The sequence below is a fragment of the Apis mellifera genome, linkage group LG10 (genome assembly GCF_003254395.2).
Source record: "Apis mellifera strain DH4 linkage group LG10, Amel_HAv3.1, whole genome shotgun sequence".
Classification (NCBI taxonomy): domain Eukaryota; kingdom Metazoa; phylum Arthropoda; class Insecta; order Hymenoptera; family Apidae; genus Apis; species Apis mellifera.
Genome location: NC_037647.1, coordinates 12,045,208 through 12,071,659, shown reverse-complemented (window position 1 = coordinate 12,071,659; position 26,452 = coordinate 12,045,208). Strand labels below are relative to the sequence as shown.

General features: G+C 21.5%; 5 protein-coding genes across 21 annotated transcripts in view; 3 read left to right on the top strand and 2 right to left on the bottom strand.

Moving 5' to 3' along the window:
- Positions 1 to 2,517, bottom strand: part of LOC408267 (syntaxin-binding protein 5) — a 37,336-nt gene extending 34,819 nt beyond the window's left edge. For 4 of the 7 annotated variants that reach the window (XM_006569677.3, XM_006569679.3, XM_006569678.3 and 1 more), the window contains exon 1: positions 1,896 to 2,517. In XM_006569677.3, the coding sequence (XP_006569740.2) occupies positions 1,896 to 2,015 (120 nt within the window). In that variant the 5' untranslated portion in view covers positions 2,016 to 2,517. The remainder of the gene's footprint in view (positions 1 to 1,895) is intronic. The other 3 variants (XM_006569683.3, XM_006569685.3, XM_016914467.2) reach the window with 2 other exon arrangements.
- Positions 2,518 to 3,770: 1,253 nt separating this feature from the next.
- LOC102655141 (mitochondrial GTPase 1) lies at positions 3,771 to 5,078 on the top strand. The gene is made up of 2 exons (XM_016914468.2): positions 3,771 to 3,857; positions 4,052 to 5,078. Exon 2 carries the CDS (start codon positions 4,097 to 4,099, stop codon positions 5,069 to 5,071), a length of 975 nt encoding a protein of 324 aa, XP_016769957.1. The 5' UTR covers positions 3,771 to 3,857; positions 4,052 to 4,096; the 3' UTR covers positions 5,072 to 5,078.
- LOC410177 (phosphatidylglycerophosphatase and protein-tyrosine phosphatase 1) lies at positions 4,050 to 6,836 on the top strand. Of its 3 annotated transcripts, none has more exons than XM_006569676.3 (5): positions 4,050 to 4,106; positions 5,813 to 5,952; positions 6,109 to 6,186; positions 6,295 to 6,528; positions 6,629 to 6,836. In XM_006569676.3, the coding sequence occupies exons 1-5, from the start codon at positions 4,097 to 4,099 to the stop codon at positions 6,749 to 6,751; spliced, it is 585 nt and encodes a 194-aa protein (XP_006569739.2). In that variant the 5' UTR covers positions 4,050 to 4,096; the 3' UTR covers positions 6,752 to 6,836. The 3 variants fall into 3 exon arrangements, with proteins under 3 accessions (XP_006569739.2, XP_006569738.2, XP_016769959.2); XM_006569675.3 differs by lacking the exon at positions 4,050 to 4,106 and adding an exon at positions 4,958 to 5,092; XM_016914470.2 differs by lacking the exon at positions 4,050 to 4,106 and adding an exon at positions 5,472 to 5,628.
- Positions 6,837 to 7,020: 184 nt separating this feature from the next.
- LOC551243 (alanine--tRNA ligase, mitochondrial) lies at positions 7,021 to 12,069 on the bottom strand. The gene is given in 11 exon segments (XM_006569692.3): positions 7,021 to 7,026; positions 7,864 to 8,209; positions 8,312 to 8,707; positions 8,823 to 9,087; positions 9,158 to 9,486; positions 10,119 to 10,291; positions 10,396 to 10,540; positions 10,657 to 10,956; positions 11,111 to 11,451; positions 11,537 to 11,710; positions 11,862 to 12,069. Coding segments are annotated over 11 exon segments (2,661 nt in total). The 5' UTR covers positions 12,048 to 12,069.
- A 529-nt stretch (positions 12,070 to 12,598) lies between these two features.
- LOC409486 (RNA-binding protein 4.1) lies at positions 12,599 to 25,037 on the top strand. Of its 9 annotated transcripts, XM_026443164.1 has the most exons (9): positions 12,620 to 12,755; positions 13,317 to 13,365; positions 15,146 to 15,169; positions 15,643 to 15,985; positions 16,256 to 16,570; positions 16,699 to 16,918; positions 17,346 to 17,600; positions 19,018 to 19,074; positions 21,628 to 21,667. In XM_026443164.1, the coding sequence occupies exons 3-9, from the start codon at positions 15,149 to 15,151 to the stop codon at positions 21,665 to 21,667; spliced, it is 1,251 nt and encodes a 416-aa protein (XP_026298949.1). In that variant the 5' UTR covers positions 12,620 to 12,755; positions 13,317 to 13,365; positions 15,146 to 15,148. The 9 variants fall into 9 exon arrangements, with proteins under 9 accessions (XP_006569727.1, XP_006569731.1, XP_006569730.1 ...); XM_006569664.3 differs by lacking the exons at positions 13,317 to 13,365; positions 21,628 to 21,667 and adding an exon at positions 24,864 to 25,037 and having other exon boundaries at positions 12,599 to 12,755; XM_006569668.3 differs by lacking the exon at positions 13,317 to 13,365 and having other exon boundaries at positions 12,599 to 12,755; positions 15,643 to 15,922; positions 16,298 to 16,570; positions 21,628 to 22,509.
- Positions 25,038 to 26,452: the final 1,415 nt, after the last annotated feature.

The following is a 26,452-nucleotide window of genomic DNA, read 5'->3' as shown; positions in this document are numbered from 1 at the left end:
ATTGCGTTCACATATTGTGTATTAATATTTTTAGAAAAATAGCCAGAATCACTCAAAGTGGTGGAAAAATCTATACTTTAATCATATTCTTTATGGAACAAATTTAAAAGATAAAAAAATTTTATATATATCATGTAAAAATTTATTATAAATATAAACAATATTTTATTTATAATATAATTTATATAAATAATAATATTTTTACATCTTTTAAAAGTTTTACATTTCGAGCTTTTTTTCTTTTTAAAAATAGCAAATTTATTATTGAATATCCAATGAATTAAAATGTTAAGATTATTTATTGATAGCGTTATGCACAATTATTGTGAATTTTGAGTTTTATATTCCTAATTGTTGTTTCATATTTATAAATTTATATTAAAAACAATGTTTTTGAACTATGTTCTGATTTATATCTATACACATTAAATAAATAATTAATAAAAAAATTTTAAGAAATTAGGTTAAATCTTCAAACTTTTTTTCTCTAGAAAATATTAAAAATACAAATATATTTATATAGTAAATAATTATTACGTATTTTATGTTTTTAAAATAAAAAATGCTGTTAAAATAATGTTAATACGTTATTGTCAAAAAATTCGAATTAATTTTCATCGTTAGATTTAAACAATTTTAAAATAATATTCGTATTTTCCTATGTCATGTTGATACGCGATCCACAAATGTTAGCTTGATGATATATAATATACATATACTTAGGATAAACTATCGATATCAGATATGCATCATAAAAGTGCATGTTTCTTTCGTATATAATATAGTAATCTTCTTTTATTTAGAATATTAAAGATATTAATCGATTAAATGTTTAATACATATATTAAATGTAAAGTTTTGAAAAAATTAAAAATAATAATTAATTCTTTTATTTAAATTTATATAAATCTTTTTTTGGAACAATTAAAATCGGAATTGATTTAAAAATCGATTTAAAATTTTAAAACATATTCGAAGTAATTTGACAACTTGTATATTTTAAAAAAAAATTTCAATTGGCATTCATAAAAAAATATTTTTATACAGATTTCTACATAGATTTTATTCCTTCGTTTATTTATTATATAATTATAATTTGAATAATTTTCTTTTACAATTTAATTTATATTCAATTTTCTCACAATTAATTTACATTTTCATGATATTTGTCATAATTTAATTTAACTATATTTAAATCAGAAATATATGTTAATTAATCTTTCGTATATATATATATATATATATATATATATATATATACATTAATTCTCAACGTGTATACTCTATATTCAATATTATTCATCGAAAATGGATATATCAAAAAATATTTAAAAAGATATTGCTTACCAACAATATTATATTAACTTTAAAATAATAATTACAATTTCGTATGTATTTAAGATATATTAAATATGTATAATTAAATCTTTTTACTTTTAATTATTTTTACAATATCTTTTTTATAATATCTTATTTATAATTATTTTCAAATGTTTCTATATATTATTAATAGCAGCAGTATCATGGCATAAACTTTTACGATGATAATATAATATATCGATGATTTTACTTTATTACGATATAATTATATATTAATAATTTACATGTAATAATATGTATCTAATTAATATATTAATTTCATAGTTATATATAAATCATATAACCATGCTAAAATATGTAAAAGATAAACCTCAAAATAGATCGCAGAATGCAATTAATATTTTTTAATTGGGTCATTCCAATTATAAACTAGAAATATAAATTTCAAAAGAAAGTAATATTATAAATTGAAAGTACATAACATACGCAAATTACTTTCATACATCTTAAATAAGATAATTGAAAGTCTATTTATGTATGTAACTTGAAATTAATAATATGTTATTGTCACTGACCTTCTTTACTTGAAAATGTTCCGGCCGTAAATTTTCGACGATTTCTTGATCGGGTTTGACGGGTTGCGGTACCGACGATCGGAAACCGTCAAGCACGCCTTTAATTGTAAACTTCTTCATTACGAATCGAAGATAACACCTAAAGGATCACATGTGCAGCAGCAATACAAATTCAACTCTTCTTAGAGTTCCAAGTCAAAATACGTAGTTTTTAAAAAATGCGTTTAACAAAAAATTACAAATTTCTTAGTAATAAGAATTTTCAATATGTTTTATTTAAAAGTTTCTTTTTCCGCAAAAAACTACCGATGACATCTTTCCGTACAAATGGTACAAGTGTCACTCATCGATATTTCGAGTCTTACGAAACTTCTACATTTTGACAGAACAACGATGACGTCGAAGAGGCACTACAGCACATTTCGATATCATAGTACTTTGTGTAAATGTAGGCGCACACGTTACCGTAACAATTTATCGCCACGTTTTTATAAATGCTGCGTGATCAGAATTGTTTTCGTAGTTGACAGCAATGCAGTGTTGTTTAATCGTGTCAGGATCAATAACTGGCAACAGGCTCATGTGGACTCTTGCACGACCGCGAACCAACTTTGTGCGCAATCGTGAACGAAACTTTATGCCAAGTTTTTATGTCAAGTTCGTATCATCGTTAAAATAATCTAGAAACAAAAATAGTTAATTTAAAAATATTGATCTATTTAAATTAATTATAGATTATAAATTATCTTAATTATTAATTATAAATCTTAATTATAAATAATAATTTATATTTTAAATTATATTTAATTTATATTTATAAATTTCGTATCTAATTATTTAAATATAAATTGAGATTTAGAATGAAATTCGCATTCTAGTATATTATACATACAATTCACTAAATAAATTTATCTAGTTTTTATTTAATACATATTTTTTATATGATTTTATTATATATATATTTATTACTTATATAATAAATATTAATAATAATATATAATAATAATAATAATAATAATAATAAATCTGAATATTACATTTCTATTAATGCTATATAGTATTTTTTCTAGGGATTTTATTATTAGATCCATAAATATACAATACATAGATTTTAGATACAAATCGTCAATGAAATTACTAGTTTTGATGCTCCGCATTTTCTCGAAATTTTATAAAATATTTATTTATCACGATGCAAAAAAATGATTCTAATGATTGAATTAAAACTTTTATTGAATTGAATTTTATTTACATATTTAAAATCTATTGTAAAAAATACAATTTCTTCTTTTTCATAATTTAATTACTTTCACTATTGTATATAAATTTACTATTAATATATTATTATATACAAATTTTTATTTAAAATCATTAATAAAATAATTAATTTATTATTATTTATTTTTTAATAATGTATACATATAATCATATAAAACTAATTCAATATAAGAAATTACAAAACATTTAAAAAATTTACTTCATTAACTACATAATTAAAAAAAATTTAAATTTAAAAAAAAAGTTTTTAAGTTTTTTTTTAATATTTACAATTTTATATAATCAACTTTAGTTAATTTACAATGTACATAATATACAAACATGTATGTTATATATTTTATTTATATATATATTTATAGAAAATAAGAATATATTAATATATTTTCATAAAAATAAAAGATATTAAGCAAAACAAAATTTAAACAAAATTTAACGCATTTAATTATCCATTTATTATAAAATATTTATTATTATATCGTAGTCATATGTTTTATTTTATTATATCAGTCTCTAAATAACTTTCTCTTCATTTTAATATGTTTAATTTTAAAAATTTAATATACAATCATTTTGAATATTTTCGTAAATGAAAAATATATCTAAGCATATGAAGAATGATAAGGTTGGTAGTATTCAAAACTATTTATTATTATTATGATATATTCGGAATAGAATTTGTGAAAGGTAATTATTAATTTTTTATCATATCAATATTTTAAATGTACATATTTAAAATATATATTATATAAATATATATTTTATATATATGTATATATAAATTAAATTGTAAATGGTAAATATATTTATTAAAAAATTTGACATGTATTATATATTTATCAACTAATTAAAAATATTGTATGATAAAAATATTATTTCAGGAAAATTTCCAAAAGGAATATATAAATTAAAATTATATCAAAAAAATGAGTCTAGGTAATGTAGCACCCAAATTTCGTGATACTTTTCATCTAACAAATACAGATATATTAAGATGGTTTCCTGGACATATGGGTAAAGGATTAAAACAAATGCAGCATCAGTTAAAAAATGTAGATTGTATCATTGAAGTTCATGATGCAAGAATTCCTATTTCTGGACATTATGCAGATTTTAACAATGTTTTAACTGGATTGAAACCTCATATTTTTATATTAAATAAAATAGATTTAAGTGATATGAGATTTAAGGATTCTATAATAGAAAGTTTAAATAAAAAGGGATTATATAATATATTATTTACTAATTTTAAAAATGTAAAATGTGAAGGTGTTAGAGAATTAATACCTTTAGCACAAAAATTAATTAAAAAATCAAATCGATATAATAGATCAGAGGAATCTTCATTTCAAATGATGATTATAGGTATTCCAAATGTAGGAAAATCATCATTAATCAATCGATTAAGAAGTAATATCCTGCATAAAAGTAGTGCTGTACAAGTTGGTGGTATTGCTGGTGTTACACGATCTGTATCAACAAGAGTTAAAATATCAGAAAATCCAAATATTTATGTTTTAGATACACCTGGAATTTTAATTCCTAAAATAAATGATATAAATACAGGATTGAAGTTAGCATTAGCTAGTTGTATGCAAGATCATTTAATAGGGCCAGAACTACTTGCAGATTTTTTATTATTTTGGTTAAATAAACATAAACGATTTGAATATGTAAAAAAATTAGGATTAACAAAACCATCTGATAATGTATCAGATGTTCTTATATACATTGCAGCAAAATCGAAAAAAACTTTAAAAATTAAGAATTATGATGGTAAAAAAATTATAAAACCAGATTTAAGATTTGCAGCAGAATATTTTCTCTCTTTATTCAGAAAAGGAGAATTAGGTTATTATTGCTTAGATGAAGATTTATTACCGCTATTATCAACAAGATGAAATTCAATACAGAATACATAGGTATCATATATTATTAAATTTGTTTATACATATTTTTTTGTTTATATATGATATAATAAATCTTAATAGAATAAATCTGAGAAATTTAAAAAAGTAAATTGAAATATCCAAAATATTATGTTAAATAATAATTAGTAAAAATAGTGTTAGAGATATTATACAATTATTTTATTATATATTAAAATATTAAAAAAATAAACCATAAATCATATCAAATGTATATACATATTCCAATAATATGTATATTATCGTAATTAAAAAAAAAAATTTATTTTTAACGGATAAATTATCTTCGTATTATATCTATATTATATATATCTTTTTATATAATTGTGTAATTTTTTCAAAGAAATTTTCAAAATTAATTGTAAATTAATATAAATTATATTATCTTATTTAGATTTTTTAATTTTATAAATTTGTTATATCGTAACATTATGTACCGTTATGTTATGTATCTAATGTACAGTCCCTTCTTCGTATATATAATTATCTTACTTTCACTTAAGGAACTTTCTACAATGTTACAACAGTTTGTAAGTTTTTCGACAAGGGCATTGATGAAAAAATATTTTTAATAGAATTATTTCATTTATTGAATTTAATTATTGAATGAAAGTTGTAATACATATATTATATTAGAATTGATTTATTATTATTTCATTAAATAATATATATTTTAAATTATAATAATTATTTTTAATCAATTAAAATTAACAGCAATGTTTGCAAGGGTGACATTTTATCCAACATTAGTTTATAATATATTAATGGAAAAAATTTCATCGAGAAATTGGTATGATAGAATTGACGAAACTGTTATATTAGGTGCTTTACCATTTCGAAGTATGACAAAACAGGTATATAATTTTAAATAATCTTAATAATTAATTTTCAAACTTCAGAAATAAATAATAAATATTTAAGAAAAATTTAAGAAATATATACATATATAATTTAAATTTAAAAAAACGTTCGGAAAAATAAGATCTATAAATTTTAGTTATTTATTTTAGTTAATAGTTGAAGAAAATGTTCAAGCTGTTGTTTCAATGAATGAAGATTATGAATTACGGTTGTTTTCCAATGAAAAGGTATATATATTGAAATTATCATTATGTAAATAAAAGTTTTTAATAACTATATTAAAATATCAAAATCAGTAAACAATATTTAACTGCTTAATATTATACATTTTCTAGGAATGGAATAAAAATAATATAGAATTTTTACAATTATCTGTAACAGATATTTTTGAATCACCTTCACAAGAAAAGTTACATCTTGGTGTAAATTTTATCAATAAATTTCGTAATGCAAATACATTAAATAATTCTATTAATTCTGATAAAAGTTATCATCCTAAAAGTGTTTATGTACACTGTAAAGCAGGGAGAACACGTAGTGCAACATTAGTTGGATGTTATTTAATGATGGTAAGATAATTGAAGATATATGAATTAAATTTTTTAAAAAATTTTTGTACAATATTCTTCAATAAAATATTGAATATTTTATATTATAATGTATATCTAGAAGAATCAATGGACTCCAGAAGAAGCAATAACATATATACAGCAAAAAAGACCACATATATTATTACATAAACAGCAATGGAATGCATTGACACTCTTTTATAATAATCATGTAAAAAAATAACGAATAATGAATAATGAATCTATATATATATATATATAATTATTAATATAAAAATATATATAATAATATAATAAAAAGAATTTTTATTATATAATGGCTATATAAAATTAATATTAATACATTCATATATATATCATTTTATAAAACAGATTTCTAATTTTTTTTAATTAATAATAAGAATAATTGATAAATTATTAACAATATTTCTAATTTTATAATATATTTTATTATTATATATTATTTAAACAATTTTTGAAAACTTATAAAGTTTATGTCTAAAATAAAAAAAATTGAAATTTCTATAATAAATATAAATTATTAAAATTTGAATGTAAAAACTAAATTATAATTATTAATGATTTAAAATTTCTAAATTATTAATGTATAATATTGACATGTAATATTTATATTGTTGTAATAATTTATGTTGTTCTATTGTATTATATTATTTCAATTTCTTTTATGACATAAAGTTTATATATCAATGATAATAAATAAGAAAAAAAATTTTTATGCAGATTCATGTAAGTATATTTGAAATTTTTATTGAAAAATAGAAATATAAATTTAATTAAATGTTCAAGTTAATTTTTCTCAGTTAAATTATAATTAATAATATCTATTTAATTATGAATATATATATGAAATAATATTTAGATAAATATAATTTTAAAAAATGCAAATATAATTAATATATAAATAATATAAATAATATAATAATATAATTATATAAATAATATATTGTTTTATCAAAATAATAATAAAGTATATATTAAATATAAATACATTACATTATTATATACATATATAATTACATTACATTATTTTTACATTATTAATATTAAAAAATTATTATTATAATTAAATTATAATAATAAAAAATAAAAAATTTTTGAAATAATGTTTTAAAAAGTAAAAAGAAAAAATAAACAAACCTGTTTATACAGATCAGATTATATTCAATGTCTCAATCATATTTTTTTATTTCTTTGAATATCTGTAATGAATAAATTATACGTAATGTTATGTTTATTATAAAATTGAAAATAATTAATATTTCAATATTATCGTTATTTTATTAAAAAAAAACCAATATCAATACTTACTTTTTTTTATTGTTTTTTTTGTATATGAGTAATTTTATTTAAATCTTTTAATTTTGTTAAACATTCTTCTTTAATAAAATATGGTATTAGTGTATTTACATTTTTTAATTCATTCTCCATCTCTTTACTAATTGTTTTAAATGTTTCACATGTAATTTTTCCATTTTTCAATTTATTTTCTAAATCCAAAATTTTATACTGCATATTTTTACCTGCCATTTTAGCAGTTTTTGCAAGTGATCCTACAATTGCTTTAAGAATAAAATTTGATGCTCCTTTTGAGGAATAATTAAGAAAACAAAAATATTCTAGTTCTGCTGTTTTCAGTATGTGCGTACCGCAACATGTTTCTCTAAAAAAATATTCAATTTTATAAAATAAAAAAAAATATTAAAAAAAAAAGATACTTGTAGAATGTATAATTTTCTAATATTATTTCTTAAAAAATACTTACTTCGATTTCAAGTCAGAGAAATTAATTTCTATAATTCTAATGTCTTTATAAGGACAAATCTGTCCTGGTATTAATGTTACAGAATCTTCTGCTAATAATTCCATGGCATTTAATACTTTTGTAGTAACTGGAACATTAGCTGTGATAATAGTATTTATAAATTCTTCAATTTCTTTCAATTGTTTAAAAGAAAGTTTTTCTCCAAATGAATTAAATTGACACTTTAAACCATATGGGAGAACAAGAGAATGACGTAAATAAACTGCTTGCATTTTCTGTTGTATTATTGCATGTAATAAATGTGTTGCAGTATGATGTTGCATTGTTTCTATACGAAATTTGGGTTCAATACAAACTAAACAATTATCTCCAATTTTTAATTTCTCAATGTCTTTTCTGTATGTAATAAATTCCTTTAGATTTTTTATATTATATTAATAAATATAATATATAATTATAATATTATATTATAATAAATATAAATTAAAATTAAATTAAAATTAAAACTTACTTTAAATAAACATGTGAAAATTTTCCATAATGTATTACGTATCCATTAATTTTCTTCACATTATTTATGTTAAAAATCAAATTTTGTATATAAATAAAACCTTTATCCGATATTTGACCACCTTCTGATGAATAACAGACTGTTTTATCCAATATAATTCCTATTTCATCTTTATTTGATTCTGTATTGTAATTTGCAACTTTCTTATTAATTATTGTACATATATCATTATTTGTTTCATTCGTTTTGTTTAATATTATATTATCTATAGCAAACAAATTGTGTATTCTTCCACTATATTTAAACAATATTATTAAATCAATGATAATTTTTACCATTTATAATTAATGCTAGGATTTTACTTTCAATTTTAGGAAACTCATAACTATTTCCATTAAGAACATATTTATATTTAAAACTGTCATCAGTTTTAGGTACATAATTTTTTTCAAGTATTTCTAACGATTTTTTAATATCTATTAAATCACTCTTTTCAAGACCAATTCTTGATTGATTCTTCAGATTCTCTAATTCTTCATAAAAAGCTTCTTCATCGAAATATAAACATTCAATTTCTGCTAATTCTTTTATTGTTTCTATATTTAATCCATATGTATCATACAATTTAAAGGAGACACTTCCTGGTAATACTTTAGTTACTTTTCTATGAAATAAACAATATATTACACAACATGTATATTTTAATATGTAAAATTTTATCTAAAAAAATTGCTTTTTTTAAATTTTCAAATAATTAAATTTGATAATATCAAAATTATTCAAAAGCTCAAGATTTTCTTATCAAAGTTGGACCATTTTGCATATGAATTGCATATGATATTTATTTAATAATTTTATGATAGCTAATAAAAAATTAATTTAAGTACAACATTATTAAAAATTCATAAAATCAAAACTTTTATAAAAAAAATTTTCTTAACTATTGAATTATAAATCTAAATATATTGAAAGCTAAATAAAAATATGATAAAAATATGAGCAAAAAATCAAATTCGTTTGATTAATTAATACTTTGTTTCTGATATTCACATATTCGTCTAAATTCATGTTTATTATAATTAATTATAATTTATTATAATTAAAGCCAAAAAGATAGATAATAATCATTTAATAAAAAAAAATTCTATAATTGTGTATAAAATTTAGAAGAAAAAATAGTCTAATTTAGTTTAATAATTTAATCTAAATTTCATGGTTTAATCTAATAACAAAAAAAAAACAATTTTTTTATTTAATATAAATCCTGCATATTTATAAATTATAAATTATACATACAAATCATTATGTATGTTTTGAAGATATTTATATCCATCTCTAAGACCAGGAGATAACCATTCAGTAATTGAGCTCAATTGAGGATACGTTTTAATAAGTTGTATCCATTGTTTACTAGAAGTATATTTTAATCTTTTATATAATTCTTCTTCATGTTCTATTATTTTTTGTACCTAATTTCAATTATATTATATAATAAGATATATGCAAGAAAATAAATTTTAAATTTATTAATATAATAATATAAATATCCATACTATATTTTGTTGTATAATACCTTTTTTATATTATTCTGCAATTCTGGATAAATATTACCTAAAGTTTCTACTACAATATAAGATAATTCAGAAAGTATTTTCTCTTTTTTAAATATTTTTTCACTTACATCAATTGATTTTCTTATTATTTTTCTAAGTTTATTGCTGAAATTACAATTATATATTATCATTATGTATATAATAATATATTATATATAAATTATATATATAATAATATGTATATAAATAATATGTTACTTATAACTACAGAATAATTTTACCTTTGTTCTGGTATTACTCCATCTGCTAATGATACAGTAATCATTCTGCTATGATCTGCCAAAATTCTATATCCACTATCAAGAGTATTCTGCGTGTCAAAAGTATTCACAACAGTATTACAAAATGTGCCTTTATATTCTGGTGCTTTTGTGTATTTTTGAATAGCTTTAAAAAATGGTTGGAAAACATCTGTATCATAATTGGATTGTTTCTCTTGTAATACTGCAACTAATCTTTCAAATCCCATGCCTGTATCAACATAATGTTTTGATAGAGGTATTATTGCACCACTTGGCAACCTAAAGTAAAAAAAATATATAAAATATAAAATAAAAAAAAAAAATTCATATTTAAAATATTAAATATTTATTCTATATAAAATAATATATTAATATAAATATTCATATATTTATTTCAAAATATGAAAATAACAATTTTTTTAAATTAATATACCGTTCATATTGTATAAAAACTATATTCCACAATTCTGTGAGATCTTTGTATCCTTTGTTAATTTGCATACATCGATTTTTCAATTGTTTCGTATGATCTACATGTATTTCAGTACATGGTCCACATGGTCCTGAAATACCCATTTCCCAAAAATTCTCTTGTAATCCAAATGGTAAAATTTTATCTTTCTTAACTCCAATATTTAACCAAATTTCTTTACATTCTAAATCAGGTTTTAATTCTAATTTTTCATCTCCATTAAAGTATGTTACATATAAAAATTCCTCCTTAATACCATAATGTTTTGTTAATAAATTCCAAGCATAACGACAAGCTTCTTCCTATATATAAATCTATATTTATTATTATAGTTTAAATTAAAAACTAAAAATAATGAAATATGTTAAAATATTTTTAAAAACATACTTTAAAATAACTTCCAAAAGACCAATTTCCTAACATTTCAAAAAATGTATGATGATAACTATCATTTCCAACTATATTTAAATCATTGTGTTTTCCACTAATTCTTATACATTTTTGGGAATTTGTAACTTTCATTGCAGGTGAATTATAATAATTTAAAAAAATCCCTTTAAACTAAAAAAAAAATTAATAAAATCAATATAAATGATATTGTAAAAATATATAGTTAAAATTTTTCATTCATAAGAATAATATAATTAATATATTACAGTAATATTAATTTTTCAATGAATATTTATAAAAAATATTATTTTATAAAACATACTTGATTCATGCCAGCATTAACAAATGCAATTGTATGATCATTAAATGAAATAACAGGACTTGATCGAATAAAAGTATGCTCCAAATCTTTTTTAAAATAATCCAAAAATTCATTTCTAATTAAATTTGCACTTTTTTGTATTGTAAATGAAGAATTATACACACGTGTCAACAAAATACAATTCATATTATTTTTTATGTCAAATTAATTAAAATTAATCTATTAATTCAAATAAATTTAATTTAATGTTATTAAGTATTTATTTGATACAATTGTATAAAATATTCTTCGAAATTTTATTTTTTAAATTTTATAAATATGAATTAATTTTAATTTTTCAGAATTTTATTTAAAAAATTTATTTCAATTTATTTCATAATATAATTCATAATATAATTCATTACAAAAATTTTTTATAATTATTCTATAAAATAAATATTTGAAATTTTTAAAGAGAAAAACTTGTTTAAGTCAACTAAATTATATTATATAATTTTTAAATTTTATTTTCAGTAGAATAATAAATTACAAGAATCGTCTTACGAACACATATAAATTCTTTACATATTAATCTTTTGTAATTCAATTTTATTTTATTAGTGTAAATTTTATTTACGCTAGATATTACACAAGATATAATATTTTTAAATATTATTAAATATTTACAATGTTTCCAAAAAGAATATTCATAAAAATCTACCTAAATAATCTAGTGACTTTATCGTTAAATGAATTAAAGGTGGCAGTATGTAACACAAAACTTATTGCTTGCCGTCAAAAGTATTCAAGGTGGAAATCGTTGACGCCATTTCGTATCTCGTTTCGCTGATAGCGTCACGAAAGTTTTATCCCTTTTTACTTTAATTTAATTTCGCCAAAACGTCGCAGCCACATGTAAGTATTAATGTAATATTATAATAAAATATTTGATCATTAAAAGTATCTTTGAGGAATTTGCGACTTAATGGAGAGGAGATTCGCATATCGTCAGTTACTAGGGCACGCCAAGGGCCGGTTGTTTTTAGATATCTTTTTTTCTCCGTTATAAGGTCGTATTTCAATTCTATGTTTTTAAAATTCAATCTGTAACACATTTATTTGTATTAATTTATTAGAATAATTATGATTGATTGAAAAAGTAGTTGACTATTTTTCTTTTTATCGATAAAATCTGATAACTTCTATGGCCTTGAACAATATATGTATAAGCGTCTTTTATACATTTACCGGAAAGGAATGCAACTTCTCAAATTTTATTTAATTTCTTTTTTCAGCTATTTGAAGTTTAATAAATTTAGTAAATCAACTTCTTTCCTCATTTTATTAGAAAAAATATAAAATTGTTTTATTTGTATTTTAAGATCTGTTCTCAGATAATAAAAAACTGTCTAATAAGGATCATGTAAGTTTTATGCATTTTTTTAATATTCTTGAAATGTAGTTTCTTCATTTCAGGAAATTTCAAGGAAATGTTAATGCTTACATGTAACTATTTCTTCAAAAGGTACTAATTTTTAAAGCATATATATGGACTTATACATATTTACAATTTCTTTTTTTTATTTCCTATTTTTTATGATTAATATTAATATTAAGTTCAAATAAAAAATATGCATATAATATAATTTATGAAATATATTAAAAAATTAATTATATTTTAAAATATAAAGTTTTAATATTAAATTATAATTAATTTGTTTCATAAAAATTATTAATGAAATTTAGAATTTTTGTATAAACATATCTATTAAAAATATTACTGACATATTTCATTAAAAATATTTCAATTTCATATATATTTGATATTTTTTATAAAGATTTATAACTATACATTGAGTTTATTATATTAATATTTAAAGTAATTCAAAATATTGCTTTTTTTTTTATTATAAAGTATAAAAATAATAGAAAATTCATTAGAAAATCTATATTCCTTGGACAAAAAGATACATGTGTATATTTTTCAATAATATACTTGTAATTGTTTAATATATTGCATATAAATATTTCAAAAATATGGAAATTATTTACAAATTCACAATACAAAATTTACAATTTTTAATTTTCACAAATATAAATATGTATATAATTTATGAAAAGGAAATGTATTAAAAAATTAATTATTTTAAAAGAATATAGAGTTTTTAAAATATTAAATTATATTTTTTTCAAAAAATATAATTAGTGAGATTTAGAATTTTAAAAATATATCTATTATAAAAAAAAATATCATATTTTATTAATATATATTTTAAGCTCACTGTTGTTCAATGTAGAATTTAAATAAATTTAGACAAAAAATATTCTAAAATTCTTTTGTGGTATATAGAAATATTATTATATTAAAAAATAAATTTTTTTTCATTAGATTTTTAGAAAGAAATAAAATATATATTCTATTATGGTATCTAATTTTTAAATTATTCAAATTATTACATATTGCATTTTAATAGAGTAAGAATTTTGCTTGTTAAGTCATTATCCTATTTATTTCTTAGCAATATTTTCATAAATAGAATTTATATTTATATTTTAATAAATAATAAGTTCATCTAACAAAAATAAATGCAAATATCTTAGTTCTATTTATCTTATATCAATATAATATTCCTGCTATAAACTTTTGCAAATTGATCAATTTTAATCCTATTCTAGAATATAAATCATCATTGTATTTTTTATAAACTTGAGTTCTTTATTTCTTTATGGAATAATAATAATAATAATAATAAGAATCAAACTTATTAGAATCATGCAAATTGAATTATTTTACATAGGTAAAAATTGCATTCATAGAAAAAATATATAAGAAAATTCCATAAATTTGTAAATATTATGCTATCGAACTATTAGTTTAGTTTTTTTTTAATATTTATAAATATAGGATATCTTATTATGTTAAATTTATGATTAATTTCCATATTCTTATAATATATATATGATACATATTATATAAATTTGTATATATTTTATTATATTTAGAGAATTAAAAACACATAATATAATTGAAAACATCTTTTTATCTATAAATGTATAATTATAAATATTTTATATATTATTATATATAATTATATATACAATATATATATAATTATACATATATATGTTGTATATATAATTATATATAAAAAAATTTTACAATACATTGTAAGCAATTCTCATAAATTATTACTATTATTATTTAATGAATTTTAAATAACTGTAAATATAAAATACAATCATTTAATAGTGTAATGATAATATATATAAGATAATAATTAATTACACTATTTTTTTATTTTCAGAAAATGGTTTCATCTAATCAACCGGTAAGAACAATGCTAATAGTAAATTGTCTTCCATTTTGTATTATTTAATGACCTCATTGTTTATTTTTCATGTATAATATTACTTTTTTCAAAAAAATGATTAATATAAATTGAATGGCACAATTTATTTATAGGTACGTAAAGTATTGTGTTTTTGTAATTTTTTTTATATATTTTATTAAAATTTTTTATAACTTATTATTTATAATTATAATATATAAATTTTAATATAAGCTCAATGATATCACATTATCATTATATCGTATGATTTTTGTAACAATAGCAAAAATTTTGAGCAAGATAAAATCTCAAACAGACACCATACTTTCTGCATACAGGGGTATGGTCGATTTTAGAGGTACAATATAAACGTAACGTTTTCTTTAATAATTGGTATTTATAAATGCATGTATTATTAGTAAATAAAGAAATATGTCAATAAGTATTATTAATTGTATATTTCAATTTTACAGAGAAAGACAAAAATATTTGTGGGTCGGTTACCAGAAAATTGTCGCAACGATGAGTTGCGACAATTATTTTTACGATTTGGTGAGGTAACGGAATGCGATGTCATGAATCGGTATGGGTTTGTCCACATGGCACGTGAGGAAGATGCAGCTGCAGCAATCAAAGCTCTTCACAATTCCAACTTCAAAGGGGCAACAATCAACGTGGAACAATCTACGGGCAAATCACGTGGCGGAGGAGGAGGACGCAGGGATGGAGACAGAAGAGGTGGACCAGTGAGAGGTGGTAGGGGAGGACGAGACGGTGGTAGAGACGCTCGTCCTGGACCATACAATGATAGAAGAGGTTAGTATTTATTTTTATAATATTCTATTTTTATACAATTATTTTCTCATTGCAATTATAATTTTTAACATTATATAAGAAATTGTTCAATATTTAAAAATATATTTAAAAATTTATATAAAAGAATATTAATATTATTATATTAATTTATAATTTAGTATAAACTATTTAATTACAATGAGAAAATAATAAATTATAAAATAAATAATATAAATAAATTTTTATAATACAGACTAAAATACAAATTGGATATCTCGGCATGCTTTACAGTTCTTCCGATCCAACTCGTTGGTTACGATGGATCTGCTGCAGGTGGCGTCGCAACGGGGTACACCGATTACAATCGTGGCGCTGGAGACTTTAGTGGACGTGGAGCAGACTTCGGGACTGGATACACTGATCGTGGAGCATATGGTCAAAATGTGGGAAGCGCGGCAATGGGTTACACTTCTACGGCACCTGGAATGGGAGGAGGATATGGACCAGCAACTGGAGCTGTTGGAGGATATGGACCAACTGGAACAGCTGATTATGGTCGAACCGACTACAGTCGCGCTGCAGATTTTGGAGCCAGAACAGATTATGGTAATAATGAGTAAAATGTTTTAATGTAAAGATATTTTTGAATATTAAATATTTAATAAGTTTATTCAAATAATAATAATAATAATAATAAATATTAATATAATAACATAAAAATGTGTTATTTGTAGTAGTTGGAGGTGGAATGACTGGGGATTTTAATCGAGGTGCACCAGGTCCAATGGATTATGGACGTACAGATAATTTTGGTGCAAATCGTACAGTTGATTATACAGCTAGAAATGATTATGATCGAGCTGCAACTGGGCCTATGAGAAATGGTGGTGGTGCAGTTGCCACTACTGGGTATGGAACGGGTTACACAGATGTAGGATATGATGAAAGTCATTGGTAATATATTTTATTTATCACATTAGATTTTATTTCATTGCATTTTTACTAATTCAATAAATTTAAAAAAAAATAATAAGTATTATATTAAAGATTCGAATTAACAATTAGTAGTATCTTTTCTTTTTATAAGATTCTATATGTGTAAAAAACACATTTTTAATATTTGAGAAGTTTATATAAATTTTGACAATTTAAAAAAATATTTATAATAGAAAAATAAATATTTTGCAGCATTTTAAAACATTTTAACGATAGTATAACGATTATGAATTGAAACTTTATTTTTATTCTAACCTGTAATGCTTATACTAATTTAAAATTTGCAAGTATAGTATATCTTGAATTAATTATGCTTGAGAAAATTTTGGTGCATTATGCAGGATAGAGTGAAAATAGGTTAACATATTCCAATTATGTATGACAGGGGTTATCCGGGCGGGCCTGGGGATATGATGGGTGGGCCCGGGGGGGTAAGTCAGGGAGCTTCAATGGCCTATGACAGGAGGGATGGTCCCCCTGTTAATGATATGCCTCCATTTAACAGGCCAATGAGTACTGGACCCAGCTACAGCACTGGGGCACCTAGTTATAGTACTGGTCCTGGACCACAAGCAGACATGTTTAGTAGAAGACCTGGCAGTGCTGTCCCCAGTGGTGGATATCCACCTGTTGGTGGAGGGTAAGTAATTCATTTTATTATCTAAAATAAATAGTTTTACATATTAAATAATATTATATATCGATTTTTATTTTATAAAATCAATCATACTGTTATGAAATAGCTTATTTTTTTTACTTATTTTTTATTTATAATTTCATGATATAAAATATTATATAAAAGCATGATGTACATAGTTACACATAGTATTTCATAAAGTTAAACTTCATAATATGAAACTTCAGAAATATATAGTAATATTTATTAAAGTAATTAAAAAATCATAATAAATATGAATAATTTATAATTATATTTTTTCTAAGAAGTTATATTTTCAATTATACATGTGTAACAAAGTAAAATATTTTATTGCGTATTTATCTGAAATTCAAAGGTCATTTCTTATTATAATAATATAATAATTAATTATATAATTAATAGTATCGATATTCGCATCGATTAAATATTTTGCCTATTAAAATAAATTTTCTATCGTAAGTATATATAAATTTTGCTCATATATAGATAACGGAAAATTTTGTTTATATTCTGCTGTTAAATGAAGAATATGTTGATATTTAATGTTGTTCAAACATTGTATTCTTAGATAAGTAATGACCTTAAAAGTCAAAAAAAAAATACAAATACAATACATATTATATTTCATTCAACAACACTACGGAAGAATTTATATATTCTTTGTTATTTTAATATTAAAAAAATATTCAATACGTTATTTATTTATTTATTTATTTAACATTATTTAATAACAATTCAATGGTTCAATGGTTTTATAACCGATGATATTCTTCTTCTATTAAATTAACTATATACTAATAGATTATTAAATTAGGCTACATATTATATACTTTAAAATATGAAATGTATACACATGTGTGCTTTGTATGGCACGTATGTATCCTTTTTTATCTTATGATATTCTTCTTCGTATACAAATTTATCTTTCTATAAATTTCAAAAAATTTAGGAAAAATCTATTATTATTTTTCTATTTGAATTATTATATTTTTAATTATATTTAGTAATAAAATCGAATTAAATTTTGTAAACAAAAAATCAGATAAATTTTTATTTTCTCCAAAAAAGAAATGCTTTTTACAAAAATATCTCAATTATTATTTCAATTTATTATTATATAATTAGAATATGTAATTATATCATAAATTAGCAATTAAAACAATTTATATAAAAATATAATTTTACATATTTTATAACTATAATAGTTATGTAAAAAAAAAAGTACAAATTTAATTTTTTTAATAATAATTATTTGTTTATATTTTGCTTAAAATTATATTGGAATATAATTTAATATTAAGAAAATTAACATTTTTTGAAGTTGCAAGTCACTTGTTTTGTTATTATATATTAATATTTGTTGTTAATTGTGTCATAATAAATTTAATTTTTATTTCAGCTATACCGAAGGGTACGACAGACCAGATGCATATGGTCCTCCACGTGGTGGCGGACGGTAAGTCTTATTATTATTATTATTATTTAACAATATTTATTACACTTATTACACCAAATGCGTTTTTCAAAGTGACATTGATCACACAGCGTTAAAGAGCGAATATTAACTTATGCGAGTAATCGTTCGTTGTTTAGGCGACCACGCTCTTTTTGCGCAACGTTATTCGGTTTGATTGAACACTGATATCAGTGTATTTATATTTTGCGGATCGAGATAGGCTACATTTTCTGTAAAAGTATAAGATGTAACACTCAGCGCGAAATCAATATTTCTTGATCATAGAGAGCGTATATTTGTGCATACAATGGTACAAGATTAATTTTTATTGTTGATAAAATATGAATAAATTATTCTGCGACTTTTCTAGTGTTGAGTGTAAAAGAGAACAGAGGTAGTCGTATATTTGAATACTTATTGATTGTTACTCGTATATTAATTGATTTTTTTAATGCAACATAACATTAAAATAATATATTTTATTTATAGATATGTTATAAATATGTATTTATGAATATGTTTCTTAATATAATAATTTTTGTGACGAAATACGAATCTTTATAATTTATTTATATATTAATATTTCTTTTCTTATTATAAATTCAAGAAACAGACTTTAGATTTTTTTTTATATATTTTAATATTCATATAAAATATACATACAAAAATTAAGTTATCAAAATGAGGTATGAGATACATATATGAAAATTAGAAAACTATTGTGTAAATATATTATATAATCAGAGAAAAAAAGGAAAACTTTGTCTTTGAATTATCTTATCAAAGAAAATAATTACGTCAAGTTTCAATTTTCTATTTCTATTGTCTACAAAAAGAAAAAAAAGAAGAAAAACAAATTGGTTATCATTGACATTGAATATCTATATTTTTAAATAACTTTAATAAAGTTTAAAATTTTCTTTGTTAAATAATTAACGTTTTATCCAATTACTAGTATTTTTTTTTTAACACAATTACAATAAATTCATGGAGATTTATAAAACTTATGTGCTTTTGTAAAAATGAGTAAGCCATTAAATTATTTTTAATTGGAGGTTATATGATGATGTTATAATGGATAAATTAAATTCAAACATTATATAAAAGAATATTATTAGATTAGTATTTCGTATTTGTGAAAAAAAAAAAAAGAATCACTTTCGCTTAATGCTACCTCTCTTCTTTTATGTACTCTGCGGTAAAAGTCCGCGAATTCAGCGTGTACGTGATTCGAGATATTTGCGATTAATCGAACAGCTCGGTTCGGTGAAAAAGAGATGGTGAAAAAATAAACCGTAATGCGTTACGACACACTGCGCCGTTACAAACGATATGAATTTCGAAGATGCACGCCATCGATCTCTCTGTGCCTCGAAACCGCATCGGCCTTTTAGTTTTCTTAAAAAAAAAAAAAAAAAAAATATTCTACGTCGAAAAAAAAATGCGTATTACGTTTCGAGAGTTATAAACGAGAGATGAAGTCCGGGTTGATTGTTTATAAAAAAATTGCGTTGCGTTATTTTGCTATTGCGCCTTTCGTCAACATAATTGCAAGTGATCGAAGCAGCTAGCAGAACAAATTTTCAACGATCATTCAGAAAATTTCTTTTTTCGAATGTTCAAACTTCTGAAATATTCATGAACGTTTAAATTCATGAACGTCATCGATAATTTTTTGCGACAATAGCGAGAAATAGCTGAATGTGCCGGTAAAATAGTTTTAAACATGTGACAACTTACCAGACCTGTGCATATGTATATACATATCAGATCATATTGCTTATATATGTTGCCTTCAATTCAAATAATAACTGATTGTATTATTTATATTTGTATTTTAAATTGCTTAACTAATTATCGTGTAACGAATTTCAAATTATTTGTAATTAAATGTATATTAGGAAATATTTTTTTTTTATCTTTTTTTTATACGCATTTTATTATTTAAAATTTTAAATAAATTTAAACATACAGTAGTTAAAACATTATATATATATTATTTAAAAAAAAATAGTATTGAAAAGTTACTTAATATAGATAGATTGTACATTAATTAAATTTTCAAATATGAATTATAATTTTTTATGTAATTTATATACAATTATTCAATATTGATAATCTCTTTCTATACATATATATATTATCTTTATTTGCATTGATAGTATCATGAATGAAATAAAGAAAAAAAAAGTAATTCATTAAATCAATCAACAGTAGAAGAAATACAAAATAGCTGAGAGTTCAAAAAAAAAAAATGTTTGGCCAGGTCTGTAAGTTGTATGTTATTCGGCAAATGTGTGTTACATGCGTTGCGAGGAAGTTCAATCGTTAAAAAAAAAAAAATCAGGTATATATCCATATACGTGGTGTGATATTAAAAGGCGACAGTGTGAACGCGACACTGCCGTTGTGTAAGAAAGAGAATGAAAAATATAAAAGTAAAAAACTGGTGTTCGTGCATACCAGTGTTACATCTTATACTTTCCAGCTATTGTTGCGCCGAAAGGCGATGAAGAAATTAATACTGCGATTTTTCATTTTTTGACCTTTTAGCTTCCCAGGTCCGGCAGACGCGATGCCACCGAGGTACTAAAAGCGTACACTAAAGCGAATACTAAAGCGCATGCGAAAGGCTCCCTTAAAAAAAAAAAAAAAAAAAAAAAAAAATGCCTCTTTAGTGGTGGTCATTCGCTTACGGAATCGAAAACCTAGGAACTGCCCTGCGTCCGACATACAGAGTCCATACCATTACATACGATACTATGTATAATGATATAGATATGATATAACGATATAGATACGATCTAACGTTTAACACACTAACTTAAGGTACGGTAAGAAATAAGGAGCACATCAATCAGCAACATAAATGAATGAATTAATGAAATAAGCAACTACGATTTATTTGAAGATAAGAAAAAGAAGAAGATTGAATTCCTGACTGAAGTGAACTTTGTAATGTGGAATCAGAAGAAATTTTATATATCGTTCATTTTTTCCAGCAGATAGTGGATATATATTCTTTTTGTGCGATTTGTGTTCGTAGTTTTTTTTCCTGATATTTCCAATGTTTTTCTCTATCTATCTCTATCTTTCTCACTCTTTTTCTCTCTCTCATAGTGGTACCCAACCCAATCCTGAATGGATGGGTGATGATGATGATTTATCTTTTTATCTATCTTAAGTCACATGATTATTACACATTTAGTAGGATTAGATGATTTCGTTATAAGTTTGTAATATTTAGCATCAGCAAGATGGTGACTTAGGCTATTAAACAAAAAAAAAATGCTGTATAATCTTTTTTTTTTTTTACACGTAAGAACTTGGATAATGTTTTAAATGTTCATTAATAAAGCAAAGAAACGTGTTTGCAGAATTTATCAATGTACCTCAACGGAATGAAAAATAAAATTCAAACGTATATGTCTTTAAGTCTCTTAGCTTGAATATTTACAATGTACATTTTCCTCGTTACAATTTCTTTATAAATAACCTTATTATTCGCAAAAAATCTCTATTATATCAAATTCTTTTACTACACGCTGAATGATTAATCAAGATTTATTTATTTTTAACTTTTCGATTATTCATCACATTTTTATTTCTTTTTTAAATAAATTTTTTTTACCAAAGTTTCTTCTACTCTTTATTGAAATGTGCGACATCGACTAATGGATACATACATTAAAAGGAGACCATCGAAGAAATTTATATACAAGATCAACTGAAACATGATTTATTCCTTTCTCTCGTTCTTCGACAAAAAACAACCTAGGTATTATTAGCGCGCGTTTATACGCGATATAAACATATGATAGTTATTAGAATGACGTTTTGCATTGTAAAATTGTTCTTTCTCTCCTTCCTTTTCTTCTTTCTTTCTTTCTCTTTCTCTTTTTCTCTTTTTTTCTTTTTTCCTTTCTTTCTTTCTTTTATCCAAACTTCAGTACAGGGATATTGAATATATCATTAAACAAATATATTAATGAGCATGCAATATTAAATACAAATACATTTTAAATCAAGATCAAGTGTTTATAATATTACTGTTATTAAACATAATAAGTAACAAGTAATAATACAAGTTTCATGTCATTTAATAATAATTAAATATATGCAAAAATTTTGTATTAAATATATATAATTTCATGTAACATCAAGATAACGAATTTTTTTATTGTTAAAATTTAATGAAATTTATGTTTTGAAAAAATTCTTTCACCATACTATCTACTTATAAGTAAAAATGCCTTTTATTACAAATTGAATTATTTGTTGTGTTTCAAATAAATAATAGCATCAAATTTCTATGAAGATATATTATAAATTTCTTGATCTCGATCATTGAAATAAAAAGTAGTGATTGCAAGTAAAGTAAATTGCAAAAAAAATTTCATGTTATTTTTATATACAATATGGTATTTTAAGGAGCTTCAAAATGTATATAAAAGGATATGTAAATTTATAAACTTATTAAACTTTTAAAAAAATAGAAAAACATAAGAAATGCAGAACGTCATTTAACTTTTGATGGTATATCTACATGACTTGTACTTAGACAGCGTAATCATGAATTGTGCGACGAATTGCGCGTAAATACAGCGCATCTCTAATCCTGGTGGCATATCAACGTCAAATTATTGAAGAGGCGATATCAAGTCGCTTACCTATGCGTGTGGCCTATAGATGCGACTCTGGTGAATAATGCAAGCTTCGATTTGCGGATAACGTGCTACAAATTGCGTTTGCGCTCAAAACTGGCGGTGCTTTGAATTTAAACAGAAGGTATGTTCAACGCGTGCGCCATTTTATTCTTTGCTCGTTAAAGCAAAAAAAAAAAAAAAAAAAAAAAAAAGAAAAAAATAAAAAAAAAAAGAAAAAAATAAAAAAAAAAAGAAAAAAAGAAAAAAAAAGAAAAAAAAGTTATAAAAAAAAAAAAAAAAGTTGAAAACAGAACGCGCTTATTGCGCGTTATTATTGTCAATTATCAGTTATTGCGACGCTGAAAATTTACAATAAAAAACTACGAAAAAAATGTTCCTGCAATCGTCGATTATAATACCGTTGCGAAGATGCTGCGATGGCGAATGCTTTTAGCATTTAATACGCGTTAATTCTAATTCCATCTGTTATTAGCAAATTATCGATTATTTTTTTTATTTATATCAATAACATGTTATCGTGGCACGAGTCAAACTTATTTTATTCCGAACGCGTGTTTCGTCTCGAAAACTCTATATCGATAAATTTTTTTATTTTTCTCATATTTCTTTATTTTGATCGGTTTAATTAATTTTTAATTTTTTTCAACATTTTTTAAATCAATAAAATAAATAACAAAAATATCATATACACGTATATATATATATATATATAAAACAAATTATTGGCTGTTGTTGTATTCTTCATTAATCTATATATTTTCAATAGAATATTTTAATTATTTTAATTACGTATTGTATTTGAATTGACTCAATAATATATCATTATTTGCCACAGATTCTTAATCAATTATTAATTATTAATAAATTACAATATATAATAATTTTAAAAAGTTAGAATTGAACGTAGAAATTATCGCAGTGAACATTTACTATTTCATATTTATAATCAATATAAAGTGGATGGAATTAGGACTAAATTAATGCGAATATAATGAACAATATATCAAAGAATAAATATAAATAAAAAAAAATTTATTTACTGTAAGACGATGATATGTATGCTCATATTTATGTGAGCTTCAAAAATGTATTGTGCATCAAATAATATAATCTTTTTGATAGATTACAAGCTGGATGACGAGACACTGGACATTGAGATGAACTCAGATTGGAGGTATGAATCCTAATAATATGAAGAAGCCAATCCTGTACTCAAATCAATGGATTTATTCTCTCAAGGAAAATACTTACAACAACATTAAAACAAAAAGGATGCAAATAAATGAAGAAAAAAAATTTTTATTTTGATAATAAATGCTAAACATGTAAAGATGTTGTAACATGTAATAATTAAACATCATAGATTATTTCCTTAAAATCTATTATTTCTAATTATTATATTATTTTTAATTGAAGAAATGATTTTACTTTTTTAAATATAAAAAATCAATTTTTATTTAAATTTTTTTTTTTTTAATTTAAATTAACTTTTTAATTTAGAGAAATAATTTATTTAAGATTGTTAAAACAAAATATTTTTAAACAGATATGATTTTTAATAAGAAAAATGGTTCTTAAAAATAATTATTTATATAAAAATAGCATTCGAACTTAATAAAATATAAATTTTATCTAATATAATCATATTCAATTAATGTATTTATTATTATGTGTATGCTTTGCATATAATTGAATAAATAAAGTTCAAATAGAAAGAAAGTTTTTCTAGATTGTTCATATCTATAAATTTTCATATATTAACAAATATTTTTTATATTTAATATTTAATATATAATTTCTTTCATTAAAAAAAATATTTTACAAAAAATATTCGTTAAATGAAATTGAGATTAAAATAAAGCCAAGGTTAATATATAGTATATTAATATATTCGTGGAATATTCTTGAAGATTTGATTCTAGGAATTAGAACAAACAAAAAAATTGATATATAAAAATATTAATTGAGATTTCTTATTATTTATATATTATTAATGTAAATTATTTAAATTGAGATTAAGATAAGGAACAAGAAGATAACGTAACAGGAATAGAATTGTTTTATTCTATTTTTATTTAATTTCGATAATTTAAACTTTAATTGATCATAATTTAATAAATAAATAATTCAAAAGATAAGTAATTAATAGATATTTTTAAATTCAATTTTTATATTTGTTTTAATCTTTAAAATCAATTTTCTTAAAATGTTCTACAAATATATTAATACAATGTATCCATATAAAGTGGGATTAGATTCATGACAGAATTAAAATAAGAAAAATCTTAAATAAAAAATAAGTCTTAAATAATACTGAATTTAAAGGATTTTTTTGCTTTATTCTCTAAAAAAAATAATATGCTTATTAACGTAATCTTATTGGTGCAATAGAATCTTTCAAATTTTCTAAGTAAATACTTATCTAAATATTTTTATATATAATACTTATTCAATTACTAATCATATTTATAATTATAAAATATTTATATATCCATTTATTTATATAGTTTTTAAATTCTTTGCTTAACATTTTGTGAAATTTTTCCAAAATAAAATTATTTTATTCATAGATAATTATTATAATAATTGATTTTTTTAATTTATTTATATTAAAAATATATAATAACATATTAATTATATTATTTATTGTATTATAAAGAAACTCTACAATAAAATTAGTAATAAAAATATTTATTTTTGCAATAGAAATA

Coding starts and splice junctions, on each gene's coding strand:
- LOC102655141 (XM_016914468.2), top strand. CDS start 4,097: ATGAGTCTAGGTAATGTAGCACCCAAATTTCGTGATACTTTTCATCTA.
- LOC410177 (XM_006569675.3), top strand. CDS start 5,068: ATGAAATTCAATACAGAATACATAG. Junction 5,953..6,108: donor TTCGAAGTATGACAAAACAG/GTATATAATTTT, acceptor TATTTATTTTAG/TTAATAGTTGAAGAAAATGT. Junction 6,187..6,294: donor GGTTGTTTTCCAATGAAAAG/GTATATATATTG, acceptor TACATTTTCTAG/GAATGGAATAAAAATAATAT.
- LOC409486 (XM_026443163.1), top strand. CDS start 15,149: ATGGTTTCATCTAATCAACCG. Junction 15,986..16,255: donor ACCATACAATGATAGAAGAG/GTTAGTATTTAT, acceptor CATGCTTTACAG/TTCTTCCGATCCAACTCGTT. Junction 16,571..16,698: donor TGGAGCCAGAACAGATTATG/GTAATAATGAGT, acceptor TGTTATTTGTAG/TAGTTGGAGGTGGAATGACT.